The 24532-nt window shown below is 32.3% G+C and overlaps 2 protein-coding genes across 2 annotated transcripts; one reads left to right on the top strand and one right to left on the bottom strand.

Annotated features, from left to right (window-relative positions):
- Nucleotides 1-20042, top strand: LOC145329046 (carboxypeptidase B-like). The gene is made up of 19 exons (XM_080173065.1): nt 1-51; nt 10019-10054; nt 10790-10847; nt 11332-11393; nt 12435-12494; nt 13142-13192; nt 13739-13810; nt 14254-14331; nt 14679-14777; nt 15315-15386; nt 15936-16046; nt 16948-17059; nt 17486-17585; nt 18058-18104; nt 18256-18306; nt 18761-18847; nt 19096-19140; nt 19417-19485; nt 19904-20042. The coding sequence occupies exons 1-19, from the start codon at nt 5-7 to the stop codon at nt 19952-19954; spliced, it is 1308 nt and encodes a 435-aa protein (XP_080029191.1). The 5' UTR covers nt 1-4; the 3' UTR covers nt 19955-20042.
- An 814-nt stretch (nt 20043-20856) lies between these two features.
- LOC145327899 (uncharacterized) lies at nt 20857-23184 on the bottom strand. The gene is made up of 3 exons (XM_080171430.1): nt 23078-23184; nt 21663-22025; nt 20857-21002 (listed from the first exon to the last, which is right to left on the bottom strand). The coding sequence occupies exons 2-3, from the start codon at nt 22022-22024 to the stop codon at nt 20903-20905; spliced, it is 462 nt and encodes a 153-aa protein (XP_080027556.1). The 5' UTR covers nt 22025; nt 23078-23184; the 3' UTR covers nt 20857-20902.
- Between the last annotated feature and the right edge of the window lie 1348 nt (nt 23185-24532).

Raw genomic sequence — 24532 nt, 5'->3', positions numbered from 1 at the left:
TAAAATGATGCGCCTATCTGTGTGGTTGCTTTTTAGCTGTTTTGGACTTAGGAAAAATGACATTTAGTTTAATTAGCTGCAGCTGTGTCACTAGTATCTAGGGGAGAGTGTTTTACCCTCGTCTAAAATTGGACTAGTATCAATATTCCCTGGAGAGTAGATCCGAATGGGTACAGCATTACACACAGATGTTGACTTACTCAGCTGGTATTAAAGCCAAACATCTCATGATTCTTCTGTCAAAATACCCATCCTCATATGTATGTTTTTTTTGTGGGTATATATTTTCGAATTATATCAAAACTAAATTGCAATGCTTTCCTTGGGATTTCAATAAAATAGTTGAAATTACAATTTTTCAGTTCTTTAAAGTATTTTTAGGCTATTGACATTAAATTTTAATAGCTGGTTGTTCTTAGGGTTGTTTAATTGTAATTATTGCCAAATTAGTTTCTGCGATTATTTAGCATCTATTCTGACGTTACTTTGTTTTTTTGAAATTTATCATTTTTGTGCTATTTGGATGTTGTCATTCTTGATTTACTCTCATTTTTTTCACTTACACCGTTTGTGAGATATGTACATACACATAATTATTTATTATTACGTAAATCTGAAAATTAGTTTACTTTATCATTGACGTGTTTTGTATGTAATATACAGATGTTATTTTTATTTATCCTTTTTTTTATTTCCTTTACAGATTTTATGTTAAAAAGTAATATCTAATTTCAACTGTGATTTTTTTTGCATTAATTATTGGCTTTCTTCTTGCTTCTAAAGGCTCCGCCAAAAGAGGGTAGAGTGAGAATCCTTACTTATTTTTGTTTGTTTAAAAAATAGATAGTGCTAGGTATTTAAGTAAACTAAAATAAATCTCCTATCTAAAATTAAAACTAAGCTTTACCGGAAATTATTTACTTCATCCGTTTCTAAGATCTTACATACATTACTACTGTATTCGATTTTGTATTCAATTTTCCTTAAACTAGTAGAAAGGATAGAGTGTAATCGTTGGCCTTAAAACATGCACACCTTATTACAATGTGTACTGTTACAATTTCCAGACAATGGTCGTGCAACCAAAGGGTTGGTTGCATGTGGGATATTACTTTACCAAAAAGGTTTGGACTAAGAGACATGAGACACTTCTCAATTTATGCAAATTTTTTCTTTATTTTTTTCTCCTTCTTTCTTTCTATTTCTCTATCTATCTATCTTTTTCTTTATCTCTCTCCTTTTTTTCTCTCTCCATCTTTCTATCTCTCTCTCCTTCTCTCTCTTTCTCCCTCTCTCTCTCTTTCTCTCTCTCTCTTTTTGTTTCTCTCTGTCTCTCTCTATCTCTGCATTTCTCTTTCTCTCTGTATTTCTCTCTCTCTCGCTTGCTCTCTCTCTATTTCTCTCTCTTTCTTTCTTTTTCTCTCTTTTTTTCTTTCTTTTTTCATCTATCTATTCGTCATTCTCTCTCTCTTCTACTATATGTGAGTGTATCTTTTTAGTAGCGCAGCTACTCTATAATTCACTTTGTCCGTCAGTCCGTAACGCTATGGGGGAAATGGGATTTACTCAGCTCCTATAAAAGATATAATGCTCAATTTTTTGACAATATTCCCATCATTAAGGAGCACAATTAAGTATAAAACATCGATGGCGGTAGGACCGCTTTTTAGCAGGTTTTAGGCTATTTTTGTATTTTTAACATTTTTCTCAATATCTTCAGTGTTTATGGTGCGATTTTAAAAATTTTTTCAGTTATAGATATGAAAATAAAATTTCCAGTCGTTTAAAGAAACCAACTATGACGGTCAGACTGCCTTTAAGCAGGTTTTAGGCTATTTTTGTATGTTTCACATTTTTCTCCATATCTTTGGTGTTTATGGTCCGATTTCAAAAAATTTTTTAATTATAGATATCAAAATTAAATTTCCTGTCCTTTAAAGAAACCAACTATGACGGTCAGACTGCCTTTAAGCAGGTTTTAGGCTATTTTTGTATTTTTCACATTTTTCCCCATATCTTTGGTGTTTATGGTCCGATTTCCAAAATTTTTAGTAGCAAAGCTACTCTATAATTCATTTTGTCCTACTCTATAATTCACTTTGTCCGTCAGTCCATCGGTCCATCCGTCAGTCCGTCCGTCAGTCCGTCCGTCAGTCCGCCAGTCCGTAACGCTATGGTGTTTATGGACCGATTTTCAAAATTTTTTCAGTTAAAGATATCAAAATTTCCCGTCGTTTGAAGAAAACAACTATGACCGTCAGTCCCATCCACGGATTTTTGTGCTTCGCTACTTATGGATGTTGTCATCCTTGTTGATAGCTGTAAGTACATTTAAGTTTATACTGTAACCATTATTATCATAATTATTGTAGTATATGGTGTTATTATTTCTATTATTATTGTAACTTGTCGTGAAATATAACCTTCAAACTTAAAAAAAAACATTTTCTTGATTAACGTGGCTACTCTACTTTAATATGTGTGTGAAAGATCACTCAGAAATACTTTTATTTAGGTAAATTAGTTTACTAAATTTCATATTAAGTAAAATTTTTTGTGCAGCTAACCGTTTTTCGTCGAGATGGATTTCAATTGTTAAAACAAGAAAATGAAGTGACTATAATATAAATAATTTCTATAACATAAGTAATAAAAGAAACATAAATCGTGTGCATTTGAAATTTCTTTTGACAAAAATCAGTTGGATATACAAAAAAATTTACTTCACATGAAATTTAGTAAATTAAAATGTCTAAATAAAAGTATTTTAGAGTGATCTTGATTTATCAACGTCTTCTTACCAAAAATACCCATTAAACCTCGGGAACGGCAAAAAAAACGTCAAAAATTCCGCCTTTGGCGGTGAATAACGGCAAAACGATTCGCCAGAGGTGGTTGATGCATTAATAATTTATGATGTGCCATGAAAAGTTCTACAAAAATGAAGAAATAGTCTATGGCCCTAAAACGACTCCTTCCCCCAAAAAAGGGGCAAAAACCGTCATAACGATGTGTTGGCCCCCCAACGACAGCTGTTAAAATACGTATAGGTTTCGTGATTTTTTTCCGAATTAATTTCGTTAGTGGTATAAGCTGTTCTCTACCTTACTTTATTTTTTATTTTTCCTAAAATTATAATTAACACAATAATTTAATTAATAATAAAAACACAATAACTATTTTAGATCATTTTGATTTCAATATTCAAGTTAAATTATAATTAATTTTTTTTTTTAAATCCTCGAAAATAATTAAATTGGAAAAAAATCCGCAAACGAAAATTTGGAAAATCTTCGAACTAAAATTTGAAAAATCTACGAGTTTATAAAAAGGGTCCCAATTTTTATTTTTCTCATTATATTTTTGACCACCCTCAAGAAAGGTTATCTGACTTTAATCAAGAAAGGTAATTTTTTTTATTTAATTTATAATAATTATTTATCGCAACGTATTATAGATAGCTTTCTAATTTTTTTACTTAATTTATAATAGTTATTTATCGCATCGTATTATAGATAGCTTTCTATTTTTTTTCTTAATTTAGAATAGTTATTTATCGCATCGTATTATAGATAGCTTTCTATTTTTTTTAATTTAATTTATAATAATTATTTATCGTATCGTATTATAGATAGCTTTCTAATTTTTTTACTTAATTTATAATAGTTATTTATCGCATCGTATTATAGATAGCTTTCTATTTTTTTTCTTAATTTAGAATAGTTATTTATCGCATCGTATTATAGATAGCTTTCTAATTTTTTTTATTTAATTTATAATAATTATTTATCGTATCGTATTATAGATAGCTTTCTAATTTTTTTACTTAATTTATAATAGTTATTTATCGCATCGTATTATAGATAGCTTTCTATTTTTTTTTAAAATCTAGAATAGTTATTTATCGCATCGTATTATAGATAGCTTTCTAATTTTTTTACTTTATTTATAATAGTTATTTATCGCATCGTATTATAGATAGCTTTCTATTTTTTTTTCTTGATTTAGAGTACTTATTTATCGCATCGTATTATAGATAGCTTTCTAATTTTTTTACTTTATTTAGAATAGTTATTTATCGCATCGTAATATAGATAGCTTTCTAATTTTTTTACTTAATTTATAATAGTTATTTATCGTATCGTATTATAGATAGCTTTCTAATTTTTTTACTTAATTTATAATAGTTATTTATCGCATCGTATTATAGATAGCTTTCTAATTTTTTTACTTAACTTATAATACAGGGTGTTTTTTTTTAATAAGACAAAAGTATTGCCTAATATAACCCACTTGCCATTGATAGAAATTAATAATCTATATCTTAATTTCTTCATTGGGTTGGGGAGTTTTGTATAAGAAAAAAATACTTGGCGATTTTCAACCAATTATGCCTTAAAAACCGGTTTTTCCAAAGTACCTATTTTTGGAAGATTTTTAGATCATGACCAATTTAAAGGGTGTGCTAAAATTCGTGCATTTTTAAAAATCAAATTGCGCGGCTTGTGTTAATAGTAGAAAAATGTTACGCATACCGTTAGAATCGTCATAAACTCTAGTTTTTGAAAACATATGTGTCATATTCATGCTATTTGTAGTATAGAAGCTATGTTGGAAAATGTGAGAAAGGTTAAAAAGTTTTAAGTAAGTTGGGACATTTTAACACGTAGCTCCAAAACTATATGTAGCACAGGAATATTTTTTAAACACCCAAAAACTAGAGTTTATGATGATTCTAACGATATGCATAACATTTTTCTAGTATTAACACAAGCCCCGCAATTTTAATTTTAAAAATATACGCATTTTAGCACACCCTTTAAATTGGTCATGATCCAAAAATCTTCCAAAAATAGGTACTTTGGAAAAACCGGTTTTTAAGGCATAATTGGTTGAAAATCGCCAAGTATTTTTTTCTTATACAAAACTCCCCAACCCAATGAAGAAATTAAGACATAGATTATTAATTTCTGTCAATGGCAGGTGGGTTATATTAAGCAATACTTTTGTCTTATTAAAAAAAAACACCCTGTAGTTATTTATCGCATCGTATCATAGATAGCTTTCTAATTTTTTTACTTTATTTAGAATAGTTATTTATCGCATCGTAATATAGATAGCTTTCTAATTTTTTTACTTAATTTATAATAGTTATCTGTCGCATCGTATTATAGATAGCTTTCTGCGGATATTAAAATAAAAAACAATCAAAGTTCAACCCATTTTGTTAGATCCTTGGGTCTAACAAAACTGGTATTAATAACATAATTTTTACAATGTATACGTAAGCATTTAAAGTTGTTATTATTTTATCAAAATTAAATTTTGTGTATTAATTATATTTTATTTTTTTAGACTACAAAGAAGTGAATCAGCCGAAAACATGACTTAGAATAGATACAATTTGGATTTGACCAAGAACCCGCCATGTGACAGCCCGCATCTGAACGCGGAGCAGCTGTTAGGACCCATCCTGCCGCTGGTATCTGCCGCCTTGTTCTTTATGCTGTTTGTTACCGGAGATCCCGGAGAGTGCAATGTTGGTTTCTTGGAGTTCGCTCTGGTTGCTGGATGTATATCTCTGTTCACTGTCATCATTGGCCTGGCTTGTAAGATTATGGTAGAGGATGCCTGGGCTGATGGAACGCTATCAAGAAAAGAAAACACTGTTGTCTGGCTTATGATTAATTCTCACTATGCGATGCTTCTGTCCCAGGTAATAATGTTCTTTGCTTTCTTTATCTACGCTGCTCCTACTCATAGAAATATAACTTATAGGGATATGGAAGGTGAGAACTACTGTGCTATACACATATCTCGGAGCACTTATGGTATTTCAGCAGTTTGCTTTGCCTCCTCTTTCTATGCAACCCTGTATATCATTGCAGTCTGGGTATTTACAAGAAAGGGGGGATTAAAAGACAATAACATCCAATTGGAAGACGTGATAGTTTCCCCTGCATCCTCCCCTGCCACCAGAAGTTCACCATCTGCAGGATTCCAAGCTTCACTTGAGCGGCCAAGAAGCATAAGATCCTTGGATACATCCAGTTCTGATGATTCTGGCAGACCTGTTCCTTAACAATTTGATTTAAAACCAGTATTAGAACCAGAATAAAAAATAACTAAAAAGTATAAAAGACTTTTTCACTCAGTGAATTTATCATAAAATAAGTAAATAAATAAATAATAATAATACGATATATTTGATTTTTTTACTAAAATTCTATAATATAAAGAGGTAAGGTTTTTTGTCTCAAGCTAAAGATCTCGGAAATTACACGTCCGAATAGGATGTGCTTTTATGGAAAGCGTTATAAATATCTTGTAGTGGTTTGAGGCTTTTGTTCTGACATCCCACGCCCTCCCCGAGAGGCTAGAGGCGAAGCAACTAGTCCTTATAATAAAGTAAAAGAATGTTTGTTTGTCTGTACCGAAAGATTTTGCTAATTGCTTAACCGATCGGGTTCTCCTTAACAGGGTAGCTTCTCATAGGTCCCGAGAAGGTTTATAACTATTTTGGGAGAGGGTACAACTAACCTCCAAAGAGAAATCGCCCCTAGATTATTACATATTAATTTCAGCTTATACTAACAAAGAATTTTTTTAAATCACGAAACCTATACGTGATTTTTAGCTGTCGTTAGGTGGGGGGGGGGGGACACTTAATAGAATTGACAACCTCTTTATCTGCCCCCCAAATATTATTTTAGATTTATTTCGCTTATTGGATATATCCTATTCCTGCATTAGTTTGGATATAAGAATCTACCTGCAGAGAATTTAATCTTATAAAGAAATTTATGCTTTTATCGTTATTTATTTTAATCTTATGCTTTTTAAAATTGAAGCTTTTCTAAAATTAGGGTCGGATAGCTTTTTTCGTTAATTTAGACATGTTAGAATTGTCCTAACGATTTCAAACTTTGCACAGTGATACCTGTAGAAGTTAGATACGATTAAGAAAGCGTAGTAACTCTATAATCATTACTAGAATGTCCGTACGTCCATTTTAAAAATGTTGATTTTTTAATTTTTTAACAACAAATTTTTATATGATCTAATTATCCGATTGTCCTGATTTCTAGGACAACAAACTACAAAGCAACTCTATAATCAAGTGGTAAAAATGTACGTATATCCATAAACGTTATCCTGTATCAAGCAGTTTTTCACAATTTTGTTTTGCCTCTTCATTTATAATCTGATTATTCAGTTCTGACACTATACATGAGTTAATGTTCGTTTGTCTTACCATTTCAGAGCTTCGCTTTCATGGATTTTGTCATCCTTGTTAGGTTTTCAAAGTAGCTGGATGTCAGATTATCCATTAATATCTTGATAACTGACCGCTGGACTCAAGTGTATACAATTAGCTTATTATTCTTTGGAAGGTTTAGAGCTATTTTTAGTAGCGAAGCTACTCTATAATTCACTTTGTCCGTCAGTCCGTCCGTAACGCTATGGGGGAAATGGGATTTACTCAGCTCCTATAAAAGATAGAATGCTGAAATTTTTTTTACAACATTCCTATCATTAAGGAGCACAATTGACTATAAAATATCAATGGCGGTCGGACCGCTTTTTAGCAGGTTTTAGGCTTTTTTTTATATTTTTCACATTTTTCTCCATAACTTCAATGTTTATGGTCCGATTTTCAAAATTTTTTCAGTTATAGATATCAAAATTAAATTTTCCGTCGTTTAAAGAAAACAACTATGACGGCCAGACTGCCTTTTTAGCAGGTTTTAAGGCTATTTTTATATATTCACATTTTTCTCAATATCTGCAATGTTTATGGTCCGATTTTCAAAATTTTTTTGGTTATAGATATGAAAATTAAATTTTCCGTCGTTTAAAGAAAACAACCATGACGGCCAGAGTGCCTTTTTGCAGGTTTTTTGCTATTTTAAATTTTTCATGCATTTTTCCATATCTCTAGTGTGGTAACCACGGGATTGAACCCACACGGGATTGAACCCAACGGGATTGAACCCACGGAATTGAACCCACACGGGATTGAACCCAACGGGATTGAACCCAACAGGATTGAACCCACACGGGATTGAACCCATGGAATTGAACCCGCACGGGATTGAACCCAATGGAATTGAACCCACAAAGGTGTAGGTTTCCCCCAATTTTTTTTCTTCAATTTTTTTGGGGGTTTAAGTCTCCTCTTCCAATTTTTTTTTCTTAAATTTTTAGTCGGTGTAAGTCTTCCCCCAAATTATTTATTTTTTTCTTTTTTAATTTTTTGGGGGTTGTAAGTCTCCCCCTCCATTTTTTTGTTCAATTTTTTGGCAGGTTTAAGTCTCTGCACCCAATTTTTTTTTTGGGGGGGGGGGGTGTAAGTCTCCCCCTCCAAATTTTTTATTTTTTTTCAATTTTTTGAGGGGTTTAAACTCCCCTCCCAGTTATTTTTTTCTTGATTTTTTGGGGGTTGAGAAAAAAAAATTTGGTGGGGGAGGCTCTCAACCCCCAAAAATTTAAGAAAAAAAAATTGGAAGAGGAGACTTAAACCCCCAAAAAAATTGAAGAAAAAAAATTGGGGGAAACCTTTGTGGGTTCAATCCCATTGGGTTCAATCCCGTGCGGGTTCAATTCCGTGGGTTCAATCCCGTTGGGTTCAATCCCGTGCGGGTTCAATTCCGTGGGTTCAATCCCGTTGGGTTCAATCCCGTTTGGGTTCAATCCCGATGGAACCCTCTAGTGTATATGGTCTGATTTTCCTAATTTTTTAAGTTAAGGATAGAAAAAATTAAATTTACTGTCATTTTACGAAACCATCTATGGCGGTCAGACTGCCTTTTATCAGGTTTTTGGCTGTGTTTATATATTTAACATATATACCTATATCTTTGGTGTTTTTAGTCCAATTTTTAAACTTTTTAGGGATATCAGTATCAAAATATTTTTTCCCATTGTTATGAGCATCTTTTATGTAATTTATTTTGACAATCTTCATCATACAAAATAAAATAAGGTTTGGTGTTTATTTTATCCAATAAATCTATTCTTGATTGTAATAAATACACTTTAAATCTACTTGGAAGTATTCCCATCCATGATTTTGGATGTTGTCATCCTTGTTTGTCTGTTAATGAATATAACTCATGTACATTTTCGGTGCATCAATGAAATATACACAGCTGTTATTTGGATCTTATCATATCTATTATGTATAATACTTTAATTAGCACAGCCACTTTATGAATAACATATGTCCTACGTCCTATCAAACGTTCAACAGTAAAACACAGAAATGGATATAATGACACCATGGAAAGTGTCCCAATTTTGTATAACTTTTGCGGAACATGTTCCAGTTACGTCATATTTTTCTTTCCCGAAAAAGGGAAGGGGGAAATAAAAAAAAGGGAAGGGGGGAAGAAAAAAGAGATGGGAGAAAAGGGGGTTTTCCCCATCTCTTTTGAAGAGATTTTCTTCCCCCCTTCCCTTTTTCGGGAAAGAAAAATATGACGTAACTGGAACATGTTCCGCAAAAGTTATACAAAATTGGGACAGTTTCCATGGTGTCGATATAATATACGTGGATATTAACATAGGGTAAACTTTGTAGTTAATTCAGTTAGTCTATTTATTTGTCAGTACGTTCCTCCAGTAGTAGGGGAGGGTAAAAGGTAATAGGGGTGGATTAGGGGTATTGTTATATAAGCCAGCAGTAATGACCAACTTATTGGGGTAGTCGAAAATCTAGTGCATTACCCAAGTAATTTCTAAGAATAAAATAAAATTAGTTTTTTTCTGCTTTGCTTTTAATGGATGGATTGTCCTTGTGATAATAATTAAAATCTTAAATATTTAATATCCTTATTTAAAAGTAACAGGATGTCGATCAAGTTTGTGTTTGTCTGCATGTTTAAGTTCCTAAATTGTCAGAAAAGTATCACAATGATCCAAGCAAGGTTTTAGGCTATAAAAAGATAAGGGTATGCCTTCTTCCAAAAAAGGCAGACAGACCAACGTAAATGTAAATGTCATAAATGATAATCAGTTTTGTGAATACCTCACCTTACGATGATGTTTTTGAGTAAGTAAATCTTTGTAAGCGATGCTTTTCAACAATTAGGTATTACGTCTTCAGAACTTATGCTTGATAGATTTTTCATATACATTCAAAAAGTCCTACTCCTTAAGGTATAGTGACCCTGTATTTATATACAGAAATTCTATACTCCAAAAGTATGTTGATTTTTAAAAACTAGATTCAATAGTTTCATTATGTGATAATTCTTAGATGCTTAATTTGCAAACATTTTTGCTATGGCCTATAAGCCACTAAACAACTTTTATTAGCGACGATTTTCTATAATTAGAGTCTATATATCAGCATATTATATAACTTTATTTTACCGATGATTCTTGTAAAAGATAGGCAAGATTTAGAAAGCGTAGCATCTCTATAATCGTTTTTATAATGTCCAAAAGTCCTTTTAAAACAAGCTGATTTGTATTCTTTTAGCAACAACTTTTGTATTATATAATCATCCTATTCATGTGATTTTTGAAACATTTATTCCTTTGACGACAAGGTACAATTTAATGCAAAGCATCTCTATAATAAAGCCTGAAAAATATAAGCATGTCATTAAATTGAATCCTGTATTTTGCAGCATAATTTTTATAGATACCCAATTTTTATATAAAAAAAAATTCTAACCTTAAATTAATTCTAATTTTATTGGCATTCAATTCATGATCGTGTGTCCTACTGTATGGTTTCAGAGCTTCCCCTTAATGGATGTTTTCATTCTTGTTTATTTAGATCTTATGATGGGCATCAGATTCTAAGCGTTCATTCTAATGACAAAGCAAAAAGAGAGGTAATCTTTTAATGGAAAACTTTCAGGGTACGGCAGCCGTGCGCCAGCCACCTATGGGTCTCGGGGAAATTAACCTTTTACATTTTTTACAGCTGGAAGTCTGAACCTGACTCTAATATAGCAAATCCTCTTTTTTTTAAATCAAAACATCCAAACGTGTTTACAATGGAAGCTTAGGCTATGCTGCCGAGCCTTGGAAACTTACAATGACAGAATGAAGAAGTCAATTAAAATCCATTGGTTTGGCAAACGATTTTGGTATCCGATTTGTAAGAATAATCCTCCTGCTCATACAATTGGGTAGTGACACCCACCTGAACAAAAACAGCACAGCAACCAACTTTTGTATTAAAGGATTTTAGGAGTAAAAAAAGATAAAATAACAAATCATTGCAAAGTATTAAAATAAATAGTACATACATTTAAAAACAACTATCTTGTGCCAAATCCTTTATATATTTGAACCGTAATTGTTTAATTTTAGACCCTAAGAGATGCTTTAGCAGAAAACTGCGATGTCCTAAAGTTTCCTCATGCTACTGCAAGGAACAGATACTAGCTTAAAACCTTCACTAAAATGCTGCGGATACGTTTAAAATAGATTGTATAATAACCCCTAAAAAAGGAAAAATATGTATATTTCATTATATCAAAACTTTTTAGCCTCTAATTGTATAAAAAAAATAGATTTAATTTAGGCACTTCTTCGCCTTTATAACTAAACAAGGATGACAACATCCATAAAAGCGAAGCACAGAAACGGTAAGACAAACGGACATTAATACTTGTATAGTGTTAGAACTGAATAATCAGAATATAAATGTTTAAGAGTCAACGCAAAATTGTAAGTAAATTTGTTGAAAAACAGCTTGATTCAGGATAATGTTTATGGACATACTTACATTTTTAGGACTTGATTATAGAGTTGCTTCACTTATTACATTATACTTTGTGGTCCCAGGAATCAATACACCAAAAACCAGATCAATCGGATGATCAGATCACATAATAATTTGTTGTTAAAAAAGTAAAATAATCAAAATGTTTAAAATGGACGTACGAACATTTTGGTGATAATTATAGAGTTGCTACGCTTTCTAAATCGTACCTAACTATTAAAGGAATCACCATGCAAAATTTGAAATCGATAGGACAATTCTAACATGCTTAAATTAACGAAAAAAGCTATTTAAAAAAGTAAAAAAAATCAACATGTTTAAAATGGACGTACGGACATTTGGTAATGATTATAGAGTTGCTACGTTTTCTAAATCGTACCTAACTACTAAAGGAATCACCATGCAAAATTTGAAATCGATAGGACAATTCTAACATGCCTAAATTAACGGAAAAAGCTATCCGTTACGGACGGACGTACGGACGGACATACGGACGGACCGACCCTAATTATAGAAAAGCTTCGCTTTTAAAAATAGTAAAAGAAGAATGTTTTAGACAAATTTTTATTGGAGGGGTGTTGACTATTATGACTATCAATATAAAACCTGCCCAGCCGTTTTCAAGGATCAAAGACAGACATTTAAGTACATTAATATCAAAGACCTTTTAAGTATCTGTTTTTTAAAGACCTATTGATGTATTGTGCCCGCCCGAAAGTCTTCATAGGGTTAAACGTCATCTTGATAGGTAAGACACACACTCTTCCTTTGGATCTAGTGCAGTTCACGTTAAAATGCTCCTTGTAACGATCTTCTGCAGCAAATTTATGAACTTTAACGGTGGAGTATTTTAGATTATTTATTGGCCTTTTTATGCCGCTTAAAATCCGGGCCTAACAAGTACATTAAGCCATTTAGCAGCTAGCAGCCCAAAAAGTTAATTTTTTGGATTAGATAATCGTTACCAGGAACATTTACACTAGATCTCTTTCTTTGGTTGTTCGGTTGGTTATGCATAATTCACAACTCACAATACATTGTGTTGACGTACTGACATACAATTGTAACAGCTTAAGTCTACAAAATTACATAACATATCACTGTTGAATATCATTGCATACTACTTGAAACCTATGGATACTAATATATATTCTAAAAATATAGCATCTTGGTTTTATGTTAACATAATATAGAGATTACCCTGTCAAAAGTCATCAAGCTTTTTCAATATTTTTGTCGACTATATGGTAATTTCGATAGCGTTTTAGTGGCATTCAAGTCAAAGTTCAGTACAAAAATAATCTTGGCGTTTTTAAGATTATTTTTTTATTTCTGATATTATTAATAAATAATTTAAAAATGTACCAATACTGAATGTTTTAATTTCTGTTTTAGTAATTCCTACAAATATGATGTAAAAGTGGAAGATGTTGGAGTTAAAATTAGGTAATTTATTTCCATCTACTTTTTCTAACACTTTGGGGACTTCCATTGAATTTTTTTGGGTTGGTTCATTAAGTTTATCTACGGAATTTGTAATTATTATATCATCTTATCAACCATTGCCTTTTCCCCTTAAATCCCTTGGAATGGTTAAATTTTAAGAAGAAAAAAAGAGGGTCAATTTTAAGCATGTTGTGTGTTAAAGTTTAGTCAAATGCGCTAGTTAATTTAAACTGTTCTTAATTATGGCCATTTCATATATATTGGTCAATATTAAGAACTTAATAAGCACATTTGACTAAACTGTAACACATAACTTTACAAAAAATAAACAAATGTGACCCATTTCTCCATTTATATGGTTGTAAATAAGGTCTAACTAAATTTCCAGTTTTTAACCTCAAAGCAACATCTCAATTTAAAAATGCCATTTCTTTATTTTCACACTTTTACCCTTTCTCTTTTCTCTTTTTGGACAGTTCGTCCATCCAGTAGTTACTTAAGCCCACTGCATATCTAAATCTAATTGTTTTGGGTTTATTTTTAAAGGACTGAAGAATCGTATGGAACCAGAAAGAAAAGAGCTTCTGTCCTAGACATGACATGGACAGATTTTCAAAGGTAAGGAAAGGAACGTGAAGAAAAGTAAGGTTACGCCTTCATTTTTAATTACGTACAATAGTAACTAAGTAAAAAATGCAGCTTTAGGAAGGTTAGAAGGACAGACAGAAACTAATATTCATAGTGTAGCTTCGCTACTTAAGACACAGTTTTTTCAAATGTTAACATAAACAAATGTTGATGAGATGTTGGACTATTCCGCGTCATACTAAACACAGTAAAAATGTTTTTGCTACTATGCAATGCACGTGACACAAATTGCAAGAGTATGGGATTCCATGGCTCATACAAAAGGTTAATCATTACCAAGCACAGTTTTTTCCAAACAAAGGTCAATCAATCAAGTTGTTGGTTGTTTCAAGGGTTTATCTACCCAGGACCAATACAAACTTCCCAAAAAAGCAAATCATCCTATTTTTTAATTACTTATGCCAAATTTTCAGGTATGAAACAATAAAGAACTGGATGGAGAAAATAGCGGCTGAAAATCCTTCTTTTACCCAGCTAATTGATATGGGCAGGTAAACATAAACCTTGTATATTGTGCAGCATCTCTGTTATAAAAGAAAACATTTGGGTCTGTCAATATGACTAACCTCGGTTAGATTGTAAAATTACATAGAAAACCAGAATTTATTATCATACTTTTTCTCTCCCTAAATCTTTCTGTCTGTCTGTCTCTCCCTCCCTTTCTATCTGTCTGTCTCTCTCTCCCTCTCTCTCTGTCTTCTGTCTCTGTCTGTCTGTCTCTCATCTCTCTCTCTCTCTCTCTCCCTGTCTCTATATATCTCTCTCTCTCTCTGTATGTTAGTCTGAACGGCTATTAGTTAATTACATAAAATATTTCTTCCATTTAAATTAAACTTAGGTCAGTTGAGAATAGAGTGCTGTATGCCCTGAAAATTGGCACCTCACCCCTGGGTAATGAAACAAGGGCTGTCTGGATTGATGGAGGAATTCATGCCAGGTAGGAAATTAGATATATGTATATCAATACTTGTGGACACGCCTTTAGAGGCCTCCAGAGGCACATGACGGAAGGGGGGAGGTTGGTGATTCTTCCCAAAATATTCTCAGGACCCCAGAAAAGCTTCACTGTAAAGGATTAATTGTATCTGTTCAGCGAGCATGGAGATTGGTACACATATCCTGCTACTTTTATTTATATAAGAATTTAGGTTAATCAATGTATTGTTAATATTTGTAAAATTCAGTTGCTACATTTAACATCAATTATTTTAACAATTTTACAACTATCAACCCATCAATCATTACAGTCTGTCAATTTGCTGGTAATTTTTTTGGTGAAGATACCCCTTTTCAAAAAGCATTCTTTATACAACTTACAATGGTCTGTTAGTCATAGCTACAAACTACTTATATATCATTTTTTGATATTCTAATATTCTCATTCATCACTTGTCCATTTGTCAAGTAATGTTTTATGTGGTTCGCTACTTATGAATGTTATCATCCTTGTTTATTTATGTTTTAATTTGTCTAGAGAATGGATATCTCCTACCACAGCAACCTTTGTATTGAATGAACTTGTCAGAGCCTTCAAGGAACAATCTAGGTAAGAACAAAAGTTGCTCATAACCTTTGACAATAGTTAAGACAATAGTTGGTAAATTGGCTTTCCTACAAAAGATCTAATTACATAAAGTCTAATTTGCAAAAGGTCTAATGCTACATAAAGTCTATTTTACAAAAGGTCTATTTTACAAAAGGCCTATTGCTACAAAAGGTCTAATATTACAATAGATCTAATGCTGCAGAAGGTCTAATCTTACAAATTTACTGTGTAAAGCAAGGATGTATCGGGTTTGAAACCATTACATTGATGTACATACACAATGATGAAAAACAAAATCATGTCTACTGTCTATTCATATTAATAGAGTAAAAGTGTATACACTGCTAGTTTAAATCAACCGATCATGATTGAGTAGATTTACTCGAAGAACATGATAATAGAACGTTTGGGCAATCATTTCATGTACAGTTAGACTTTCTCTTGCTCCCTTGAGTAACATAACTTCATTAAAAATATTTTGCAATAAAAACCGTTAGAGTTAGGTATGAAAAAAAATTAAATAAAATTGATTTAATTTTTATATCATAGTGACTGTAAAGAGAAAGGAGTACTAAGCGTTGACTGGTATGTAGCTCCCCTGATTAATCCTGATGGTTATGAATACACACACACCAACCAGAGATATTGGAGAAAGAACAGGTAGTAAAATTAGGAAACCACTTTATCATCTTCCTCTAGGGGGTCCTTGAAATGTGGGTAGGGAAAGGTGAAGTCAACCCCCAAACCTTAAACTTTTATTTTGAAAACGATAAAATTTTGGCCAGTAAGTCATACTTTAATATATTTTTGGTACTTCTTTTCTACGGGCGATTTCTCGTGGAATTGTTACTTTATTATAAGACTAAAGAATTGCACTTTTTACAATTAATTAGGGTTGGGCCGGATACTTTTTTGGTTGGATACCGGATACCGGATATCCGGCTGATTTTAAATTCCGGATATCCGGTAACCGGCCGAATATCCGGCCAACTCCGGATATCCGGCAAATATCCGGTTATCCGGCCAAATTACCGGATATCCGGCCGGATAACCGGCCAAATTACCACATATTAAAGTAGTAAAAAAAAATTTCTTCAGAAATCTTATATAAATTTACATAAAGTTAAACTTATTCAGAAAAAATGTTCTTCTAGCTTCAATAATAAGAAAATTATAGCCATTTAAGATTTTAAAAAGCAGAGATTTTTGGTAGTATTTTTGGTAGTATAAAAAATTATAGAGCCGGATATTCGGCCGGATAGTTTCAATATCCGGTATCCGGCCGGATATTGAAAATGGCCGGATATCCGGCCGGATATCCGGCCACACCGGATATCCGGCCCAACCCTACAATTAATATTCATAAAAATTGTCTTTTTTCATTTTCTATTTGCATTATACTGCTGAATTAACCAAATTGCCGAAACAGTAAAAACTTAAAATTCAAATAAAGGAAAACAAAACCAAATTATTTAGAAAAAGTAAGAATAATCATTGAATTATTAAAGTTTATGTCTTGTGTTATGTCATAATTGTGTTAATTAATCTGTTGACTTTTCAGGAGCACGAACTCTGGATCAACCTGCAGGGGAGTGGATCTGAATAGAAACTGGAATGTTGTGGGCTATGGAGCCGGAGCAACTTCTGATCAACCTTGCAGTGACGTCTTCAAGGTTGGATATAAGTAGAGTTATGGATAGATTAAAAACATCAATAGATACATCATACTATAGAGACACTATAAAGTGTCTGAAAAAATGAGCCGTGTGACGTCATAAAAGGGAGAGATGAGAGAAGAAGTGGGAAAGGAAGCCCCTTAAAAAGAGATGGATCTATTGACGTCACATGGCTCATTTTTTCGGATACTTTGTAGAGTATCAATACTATATATTTATAGATACATGATAATATACATTTTATGATAGATACATAACATGATTATATACCTAGGTAGATACATAATGTAATAAAGAAAAAAATTATGGATGATCCCAACCTTCATGTTTTTATCAATTATTACATCTATCACTTCATCAATTGTTACAACATATGATAAAACATCCAATGCTAAAATATTACATAGAAAATTTTCATTTCAGGGACCATCCAAGGAATCTGAGCCAGAGACCAAAGCAATTGGCAAAACTATCCTAGAACACAAAGATAATATTAGAGTTTATCTTACTCTTCATTCTTATGGTAGGTTGATCCCCAAAGTTTTCTTACTTTTTGCTTAAGAACTTGGTGACATTTATTGACTTTGATTGGTTGGTACATTTAGTTGAGTGTTGAAACGTTACAGCCACTAATTGTAATCTACAGAAGGGGTAATTTTGTGCATCATCATTGGGATATACAACAATTAATTGGTCATTGTCTTATCCCTGGAAAGCATTACCCCTACCCCTAGTTAGTGAAAGTTTTTTTTATGTGGAAAAGCTGTATATACAGTACAATACAATACAAATGACCAATACGCAGACTTAATTACCAATAGCGCAGCACAGCATTCATTTTAATTGACATAAACCAAAACCGAAACAAATATTCCCTAGCTATTAAAGACCATTAAGTTTCAGTCGCATATTATATTGGATACAAACATCCAGCTTCTTTAGCTATTTTAAAGGTTTCTAGGCAAATATAAAATATGATTAACCAATTTTACTAGGTGCTTACTGGTTATCTGCCTGGGGATACACTAGGACTTTGCCAAAGGTAGTATTTATTTACTTACAAAATCTTTCCAAAATTTAACCTTTTGTAACTGAAAATTCATGTATACCATCCTAAATAACTAGTATGACATTTTGTAGAACTGTAAAATAAAACTGAAATGATTGATTTTCATTTCCATATTAAAATTTAGGACCATGAGAAACAGATAACTCTGGCAACAAGAGGAGCTGATGCTATAAAGGTATTAAATGCGGGAAAACATTTATCAAGACTACGCGGCATTGTTTGTCAATTTTAGCATATGATCTAAATTATTGTTTTAAGTAGCAACACTACTTCAGAACTTATGTCTGTACGTCCCCATACTAGTATAAACTTGGGTTTTTATCCAGGGATTTAAAGGGATAAGACAATGGCCGATAAATTGATGATACACAAAATTACCCATTCTGTAGATTACAATTAGTTGTTGAAATGTTTAGACACTCAACTTAATGAAACAACCAATCAAAAATTCAATAAAAGTCTCTAAATTTGTTAAGCCAACAAATAAGAAAACCTTACAATAAAACATTGAGGACTAGTGCAATAAACGCTGAAAATCTTTCTCTTGGACACATATACAAAACAATTTAAATAAAGTAATTTTAATAATGCTGATCAACTTATAAACATGATTGTCCTTGTTTTTTTAGTGTGTGAATCCAAGCAGATCTTACACCATTGGGTCAGCTGGAGCAATATTCTACATTGCTGGCGGGGCTTCTGATGATTGGGCTAAGGTAAATAAATTTAATAGGACTACTAACAGAATAAAATATCGATAGATGTGTATAATTTTAAAATTGGAAATACTTTTAAAATCACGAAACCTTATTTTTTTTAAAATTTTGTATGTAGATTTTATAATTTTTTTAAGAATCAGATTTTTAAAAGAAGAAGCAATCTAAAATATTATATTAGTAACATTTCATTTAGTGAACATATACCATTTATATTATTAATTTGTTATCCATTGTACATTTTCTAGGCTACAGCTGAAATTCCATATTCTTTTACTGTTGAACTACCAGGGGTAAGTTTTCATTTAGCTTATTTTTTAAAGAGTGAGACAGAGAGACAGACAAAGAGATACAAAGAGAGAGAGAGAGAAAGAGAGAGAGAGAGAGAGAGAGAGAGAGAGAGAGAGAGAGAGAGAGAGAGAGAGAGAGAGAGAGAGAGAGAGAAAGAAAGAGAGAGAGAGAGAGAGAGAGAGAGAGAGAGAGAGAGACAATTTTGATGACTGGTGTAATAAACAGCCCAATGTTTTATCCAACCCTGCCTTGTATTGTATTATTTATGTATTGTATAGGATGACTTTGTGATATCAAAAACTCAGATAATTCCTATTGGAGAAGAAATGTGGGCTGCTGTTAAAGAGGTAAAGTATGCAATTTATCTACATGTTACATAAAATATTCTATATTTTCAGTTCTGAAACTATTAATGTTCGTTTGTCCTACCGTTTCAGAGCTTCGATTTAATGGATGCTGTCATCCTTGTTTAAAAATTATGATTTGCTTGTTTAAACTGGAAGTGTCCAAACTTTTCATTCAATAATTTTAATTTTCAGGGGTATTTTTGCTTTTATATAAATCGTTCATTGTCCATCCTTTAAGTGTCCTAGAAAATATAAAGTAAACTCTAAGATTATTAGCCTAAAGATCATGTAGCTAAAAAGTAATATTCCAGTTAAAAAGAAACACAGGACTATAAGAGTCCCTGGATCAGGTTGACAGCAAATATTTCTTTAAAAAGCTTTGCTACTTTTGGATGTAATCATCTAAATTTATTTTTAGATGGCTGCAGAGGCTGCCAGACATCCATTGGGCAATGATCCTGCTATCTAATATATGATTTAAATTATTATATAAAAAAAGAATTAACATATTTTATAAAAAATTGTATAATCAAGAAATATATATTTATTTTTGACAATCAATCTAAAAATTTACCCTAGGAGTTCATTATGTTCAGTAAATTGTTATTTATATGTTCTGAACAAGTTTGCTTTTATAAAGTTCTTCATAAAACCACTTCTGGACAATAACCTTGTTAATTGAGCATGATCCATTAATATTTCAAAAATATGGCACTTTGGAAAAACTGGTTTTCAAGGCATAATTTGTGGAAAACCACAAACCTTTTTTTTTCTCCCCATGTCAATGACAAAAATGTTACATTAATGATTAATTTATGACAGGGGTAAGTGGGTTAAATTAACCAATACTTTTTATTAATTAAAAAAACCACTGTATTTATGGTTTTATGGATTGTTTTATTAAAAACTTAACCCCCCCCCCCCCCCTCCTGTTGTAGAATTCAAAATGAAGGGGTCATACCTAATTTTGATTTAAATAAAGACTCTGGAATAGTTTAAAGACTATATATATTTAACATCAATAACAAAAATGTACATTGCACATGATATAAACTAAAAAAGTTAAGAACCAATTAGAGATTTTATAATCTATAATACAAAGTAGAACGATGTCTGTCTGTTTGTTTGTCTGTCTGTATGTTTGTAGCGAAGGATCTCGCTAACCGCTGAACCGATCGGGTTCTCCTTTACAGGATAGTTTCTCATAGGTCCCGGAAAGGTTTATAACTATTTTCTTGTGGGGGTGGGACACCCCCCCCCAAAAAAATGTAAAATACCCCCCCCCCAAAAAAAAAAATTTAATCTAAAATACGAAAAACCTCTCAAACCTCTTTGGACAAAGCCCCTAGATGCTAGGGGCGAAGCCGCTAGTAACATATATTTACATAGAATGAATATGAAACATTAAAAATTTAATTTATGAATCAACACCAGCTTCAATTCTTGAGATAAATCCGTCTTGGTTGACATCAAGGTTTAGAAACTCCGCCTCCAAATATTCGTTGGGTAAAACCAATCTGTAAGAAAAGGGCTATTTTGTATATCTTCATGTTATTTATATTTATAGGTTAAATTTATCATTATAAAACCTTTTCTCGTATTCATTCGAATCCGGTGGATAGGAACCGGTTCTCATCCATACGAAAAAACTATGTCTAGCATCGCACATCGTATTATAAACCGCTTTCTACGAATATAGAAATGTACAATCATAAGATTAAAACCAGTTTTTTAACCCGTGCCTTCGGCACCTCAGGGCTAAAAGAACTGGTTTTAATCTAATAATTGTACATGATATATCCGCGGAAAGCGGTTTATAATACGATAAAAAAAAACTTATCTAAAATGACACAACCCAATCTGTCCCGATTTTGTATCACTTTTAAAAAGTGCGATTCCTGTGACGTCATATAAAAAGGGAAGGGGGGAAGAAAATCTCTTCCCTTTTCCCCCATCTCTTTTGAGGAGATTTTCTTCCCCCCTGCCCTTTTTCTTTCCCGAAACGTATATGACGTAACTGGAATCGCACTTTTCAAAGTGATACAAAATCGGGACAGATTGGGTTGTGTCATCTAAAATAAAAAATTTGCCAAGAATATTGAAATTTTATGGTAAGTTTTAAATCGTATTTTGTAATAAAAAAGGAATGCTCTCTACTAAGGATATTTAAGTTTTACCTTTCATATGCCAGAAAGTATTCAACCCTGTCCATGAATCCGTTGCCATCAAGATCAGCAGCATCAAAGTCCATATATTCTCCAACCTCAAGGGATCTTTTTTTTCTTCCTAGTAGCACCTTGAATATGGACGCTGGAATAGTATCCCAGAAGGTAGCTCTACAATTTTGACATGCACCGCATTCTTGTGGTGTCCAATCACAGTTACAATTGAAAATGTTGCAACCACATCCCCCACAGATCCCGGTTGGATGTTTCCTTCCACTCGCTCGATTCTTACCAGCAAAAATTGTACTGTCAGCCCTGTCAATTATTATGCTGAAGACAGCAACTAACAAAGCTAGGATCATCAACTTATTCATTCTAAAACAAAAGGATAATTTAGATTTATAGAATATTATAGTTCATGTGAAAACTAGTTGCTTCACACCTAGCATATAGGGGAAGGTGGCTCATGAAATGTGCATGAGTACAATTCCCTTTACAATGAATGGTTAGTAAACTAGTATAAAAGTATTACATAGATTATCCTATCAAATAAAGTAACAAGGTTTTTTTATTCAGAAGCTAAAAATCTCAAAAATGGCTGAATAAAAACAATGCAATGTTAAAGTAAGCCTGCAGCAAGTACTGATGTTTCTGATAAAATTATGCCATTTAATTATCTTCAAATAAAGTAGCAGGATGTTGATCTGTCTGTTTGTTTGTTTGTACCAAAGAATCTCGCTAACCGCTGAACCGATCGGGTTCTCCTTAACAGGGTAGCTTCTCATAGGTCCCGGGAAGGTTTATAACTATTTTGGGGGAGGGTACCACCACCCTCCCAAGAGAAATGACAAAAAAATCAAAAAAAAAAATTAAATTTAGGGGAGACTTCAACGTCAAATAAGGTGGTATCGTACATAAAAAATTAACTTTAACAAACAACAACATTTAAAGTGCCACTAGAGGCCTCTAGGGGCGTAGCCGCTAGTCTTTAAATAAAGTAGCAGGATGTCGATCTTTGTTTGTTTGTTTGTTTGTACCAAAGGATCTCGCTAACCTCCGAACCGATATGGTTCTCCTTCACAGGGTAGCTTCTCATAGGTCCTAGGAAGGTTTATAACTATTTTTGGGGAGAGTCCCACCACCCTCCCAAGATGAATCTGCTCTAGGAAGAAAAAAATTAACACCCGCTCAATTTGTTTACTTTATTTTTTTAAATCTAAAATAAAGATAGGTCAACCCAACTACCCTGAAGTGCCCCTAGAGGTCTTTAGGGGCGTAGCCGCTAGTTGTATTAATAGAATTTGAGAGTTTAAAGCTCATTGACAATTAAGTCTCAGGAATTGAAAAATATTTATTGGAGACCGAAAGAAAGCAAGATATGAATATTTATACTATTAAAGATGTATGTTACTACTAAGATTCCTTACCTCCTTCCAAAAAAAGAAAGTGTTTCTAACTACCACATATAGTTTACAACCGTCTTTATATAGTCTTGAAATTTAGAAAGCTTGGAAGAAATTACCCCTACTGTGAAAAGGAAGTTAAAGCCTTCGATGGGTAGAGTTAAATAAGAAAATACGTTGAAATGTGTTTATCAAATATTACAAAAAAAATAATATAGCTGAAATAGAGAGATAAAGAGATGAATTAGGAATATGATTTAATATTTTTAATAAGGTTGGCAATCCGAAATCCGCAATCTGTCCAATATTTGGATTTTTTGGACCCAGAATCCGAATCCGCAATCCGCAATTCTAATTGGACATTATTATTAGTAAGTAAAATGGTGGGTGCCATCCAAGGTTTTTTGTATCTTATTTTCACAGTAGCTTTACATGCTTATTTTAGGTAAGGTTAGGTTAAGTAAGGGTTAAAACAAGAATCCGCAATCCACGGATTAATCCGTTTTTTTTAGGCAGATTTTTTGTAAATATTCGAATCCTAATCCGACCCAAAAATTGGGCGGATTGACAAACCTAATTTTTCTACACAAAGACTATCAAGAGGAAACAGTAATAATCATATTTCTTTTTATTATTTTAGCTGTGTGCATACACGCATTAAGTTTTATCCTCCTTTTTTGAAAAATGATTTTAAATGATTAAGGTAAATACTCTTATTTTTTAAATGATTTTTTTGTTATAGGGTAAGCCTTAATTATATTTTTATACTGAATTTATTACAAAATGATAGAATTAATAATCTGCATTTTAAAAAAAACCATCAAATTACCGACAGAAGGACAGACACAAACATTTATAGAGTGAATTAAATTCTTAAAAATCTACCAAAAAAAACTTTCTTTTATAAAGCCTACGGGTGAAAATTTAAAGTTTATAGAATAGCTATCCAAAAATTTGATTGCAAGGTTTGAACATTCTTATCTCCAAAAACTTATATCCAACAAAATGTAATTTACAGATTTCTAAATTCTTATGTCTTTTTAAAGGTCAATGGCCGCACCTTTACAAAAAGTACATCCTATTTTTCTTAGTTTTGAGATAATAATAATGTCCATTTTTTTATGTATATATTAGCAACTACAAAAGCGACCATACTTTTATAGGCTTCAAGAGCTATATTACTCTAAAAAATTCTTGATATTACCCAGACAGATATATTCAAAGCACCAATTAAAAAGCACGATTGGAGAACGATTTTAAAATATACAAGTAGAAAAAAAATCCATTGAAAATCAAGCCTCGAGTTTTTTGAGAAATGGAATTGACCAATAACCATTTTAAGCCACTTATAACAATTTCCCTAACAAGCAAAACTATTTATGCCAGCAAACACTGAAAACTTTTCAATATATATGCTCCGCCTCTAGCCTCTAAGAGCTGTTGAGGCGAGCGAATTTAATTGCTTTAAACCACAAAGTT

This window comes from Acartia tonsa, chromosome 9, assembly GCF_053477335.1.
Source record: "Acartia tonsa isolate MP-2025a chromosome 9, ASM5347733v1, whole genome shotgun sequence".
Lineage (NCBI taxonomy): Eukaryota > Metazoa > Arthropoda > Copepoda > Calanoida > Acartiidae > Acartia > Acartia tonsa.
Note: the sequence above shows the minus strand (reverse complement) of the source record. Positions and strands in the feature narration are given on the sequence as shown.

Excerpts from the sequence above, each read along its gene's own strand:
- LOC145327899 (XM_080171430.1), bottom strand. The coding sequence starts at position 22,024 with ATGAATAAGTTGATGATCCTAGCTTTGTTAGTTGCTGTCTTCAGCATA. Across the intron at positions 21,003-21,662 it reads TACTTTCTGGCATATGAAAG|ATTGGTTTTACCCAACGAAT; the intron begins GTAAAACTTAAA and ends CTTTTCTTACAG.
- LOC145329046 (XM_080173065.1), top strand. The coding sequence starts at position 5 with ATGATGCGCCTATCTGTGTGGTTGCTTTTTAGCTGTTTTGGACTTAG. Across the intron at positions 17,586-18,057 it reads TCTTACTCTTCATTCTTATG|GTGCTTACTGGTTATCTGCC; the intron begins GTAGGTTGATCC and ends CAATTTTACTAG. Across the intron at positions 19,141-19,416 it reads TTACTGTTGAACTACCAGGG|GATGACTTTGTGATATCAAA; the intron begins GTAAGTTTTCAT and ends TGTATTGTATAG.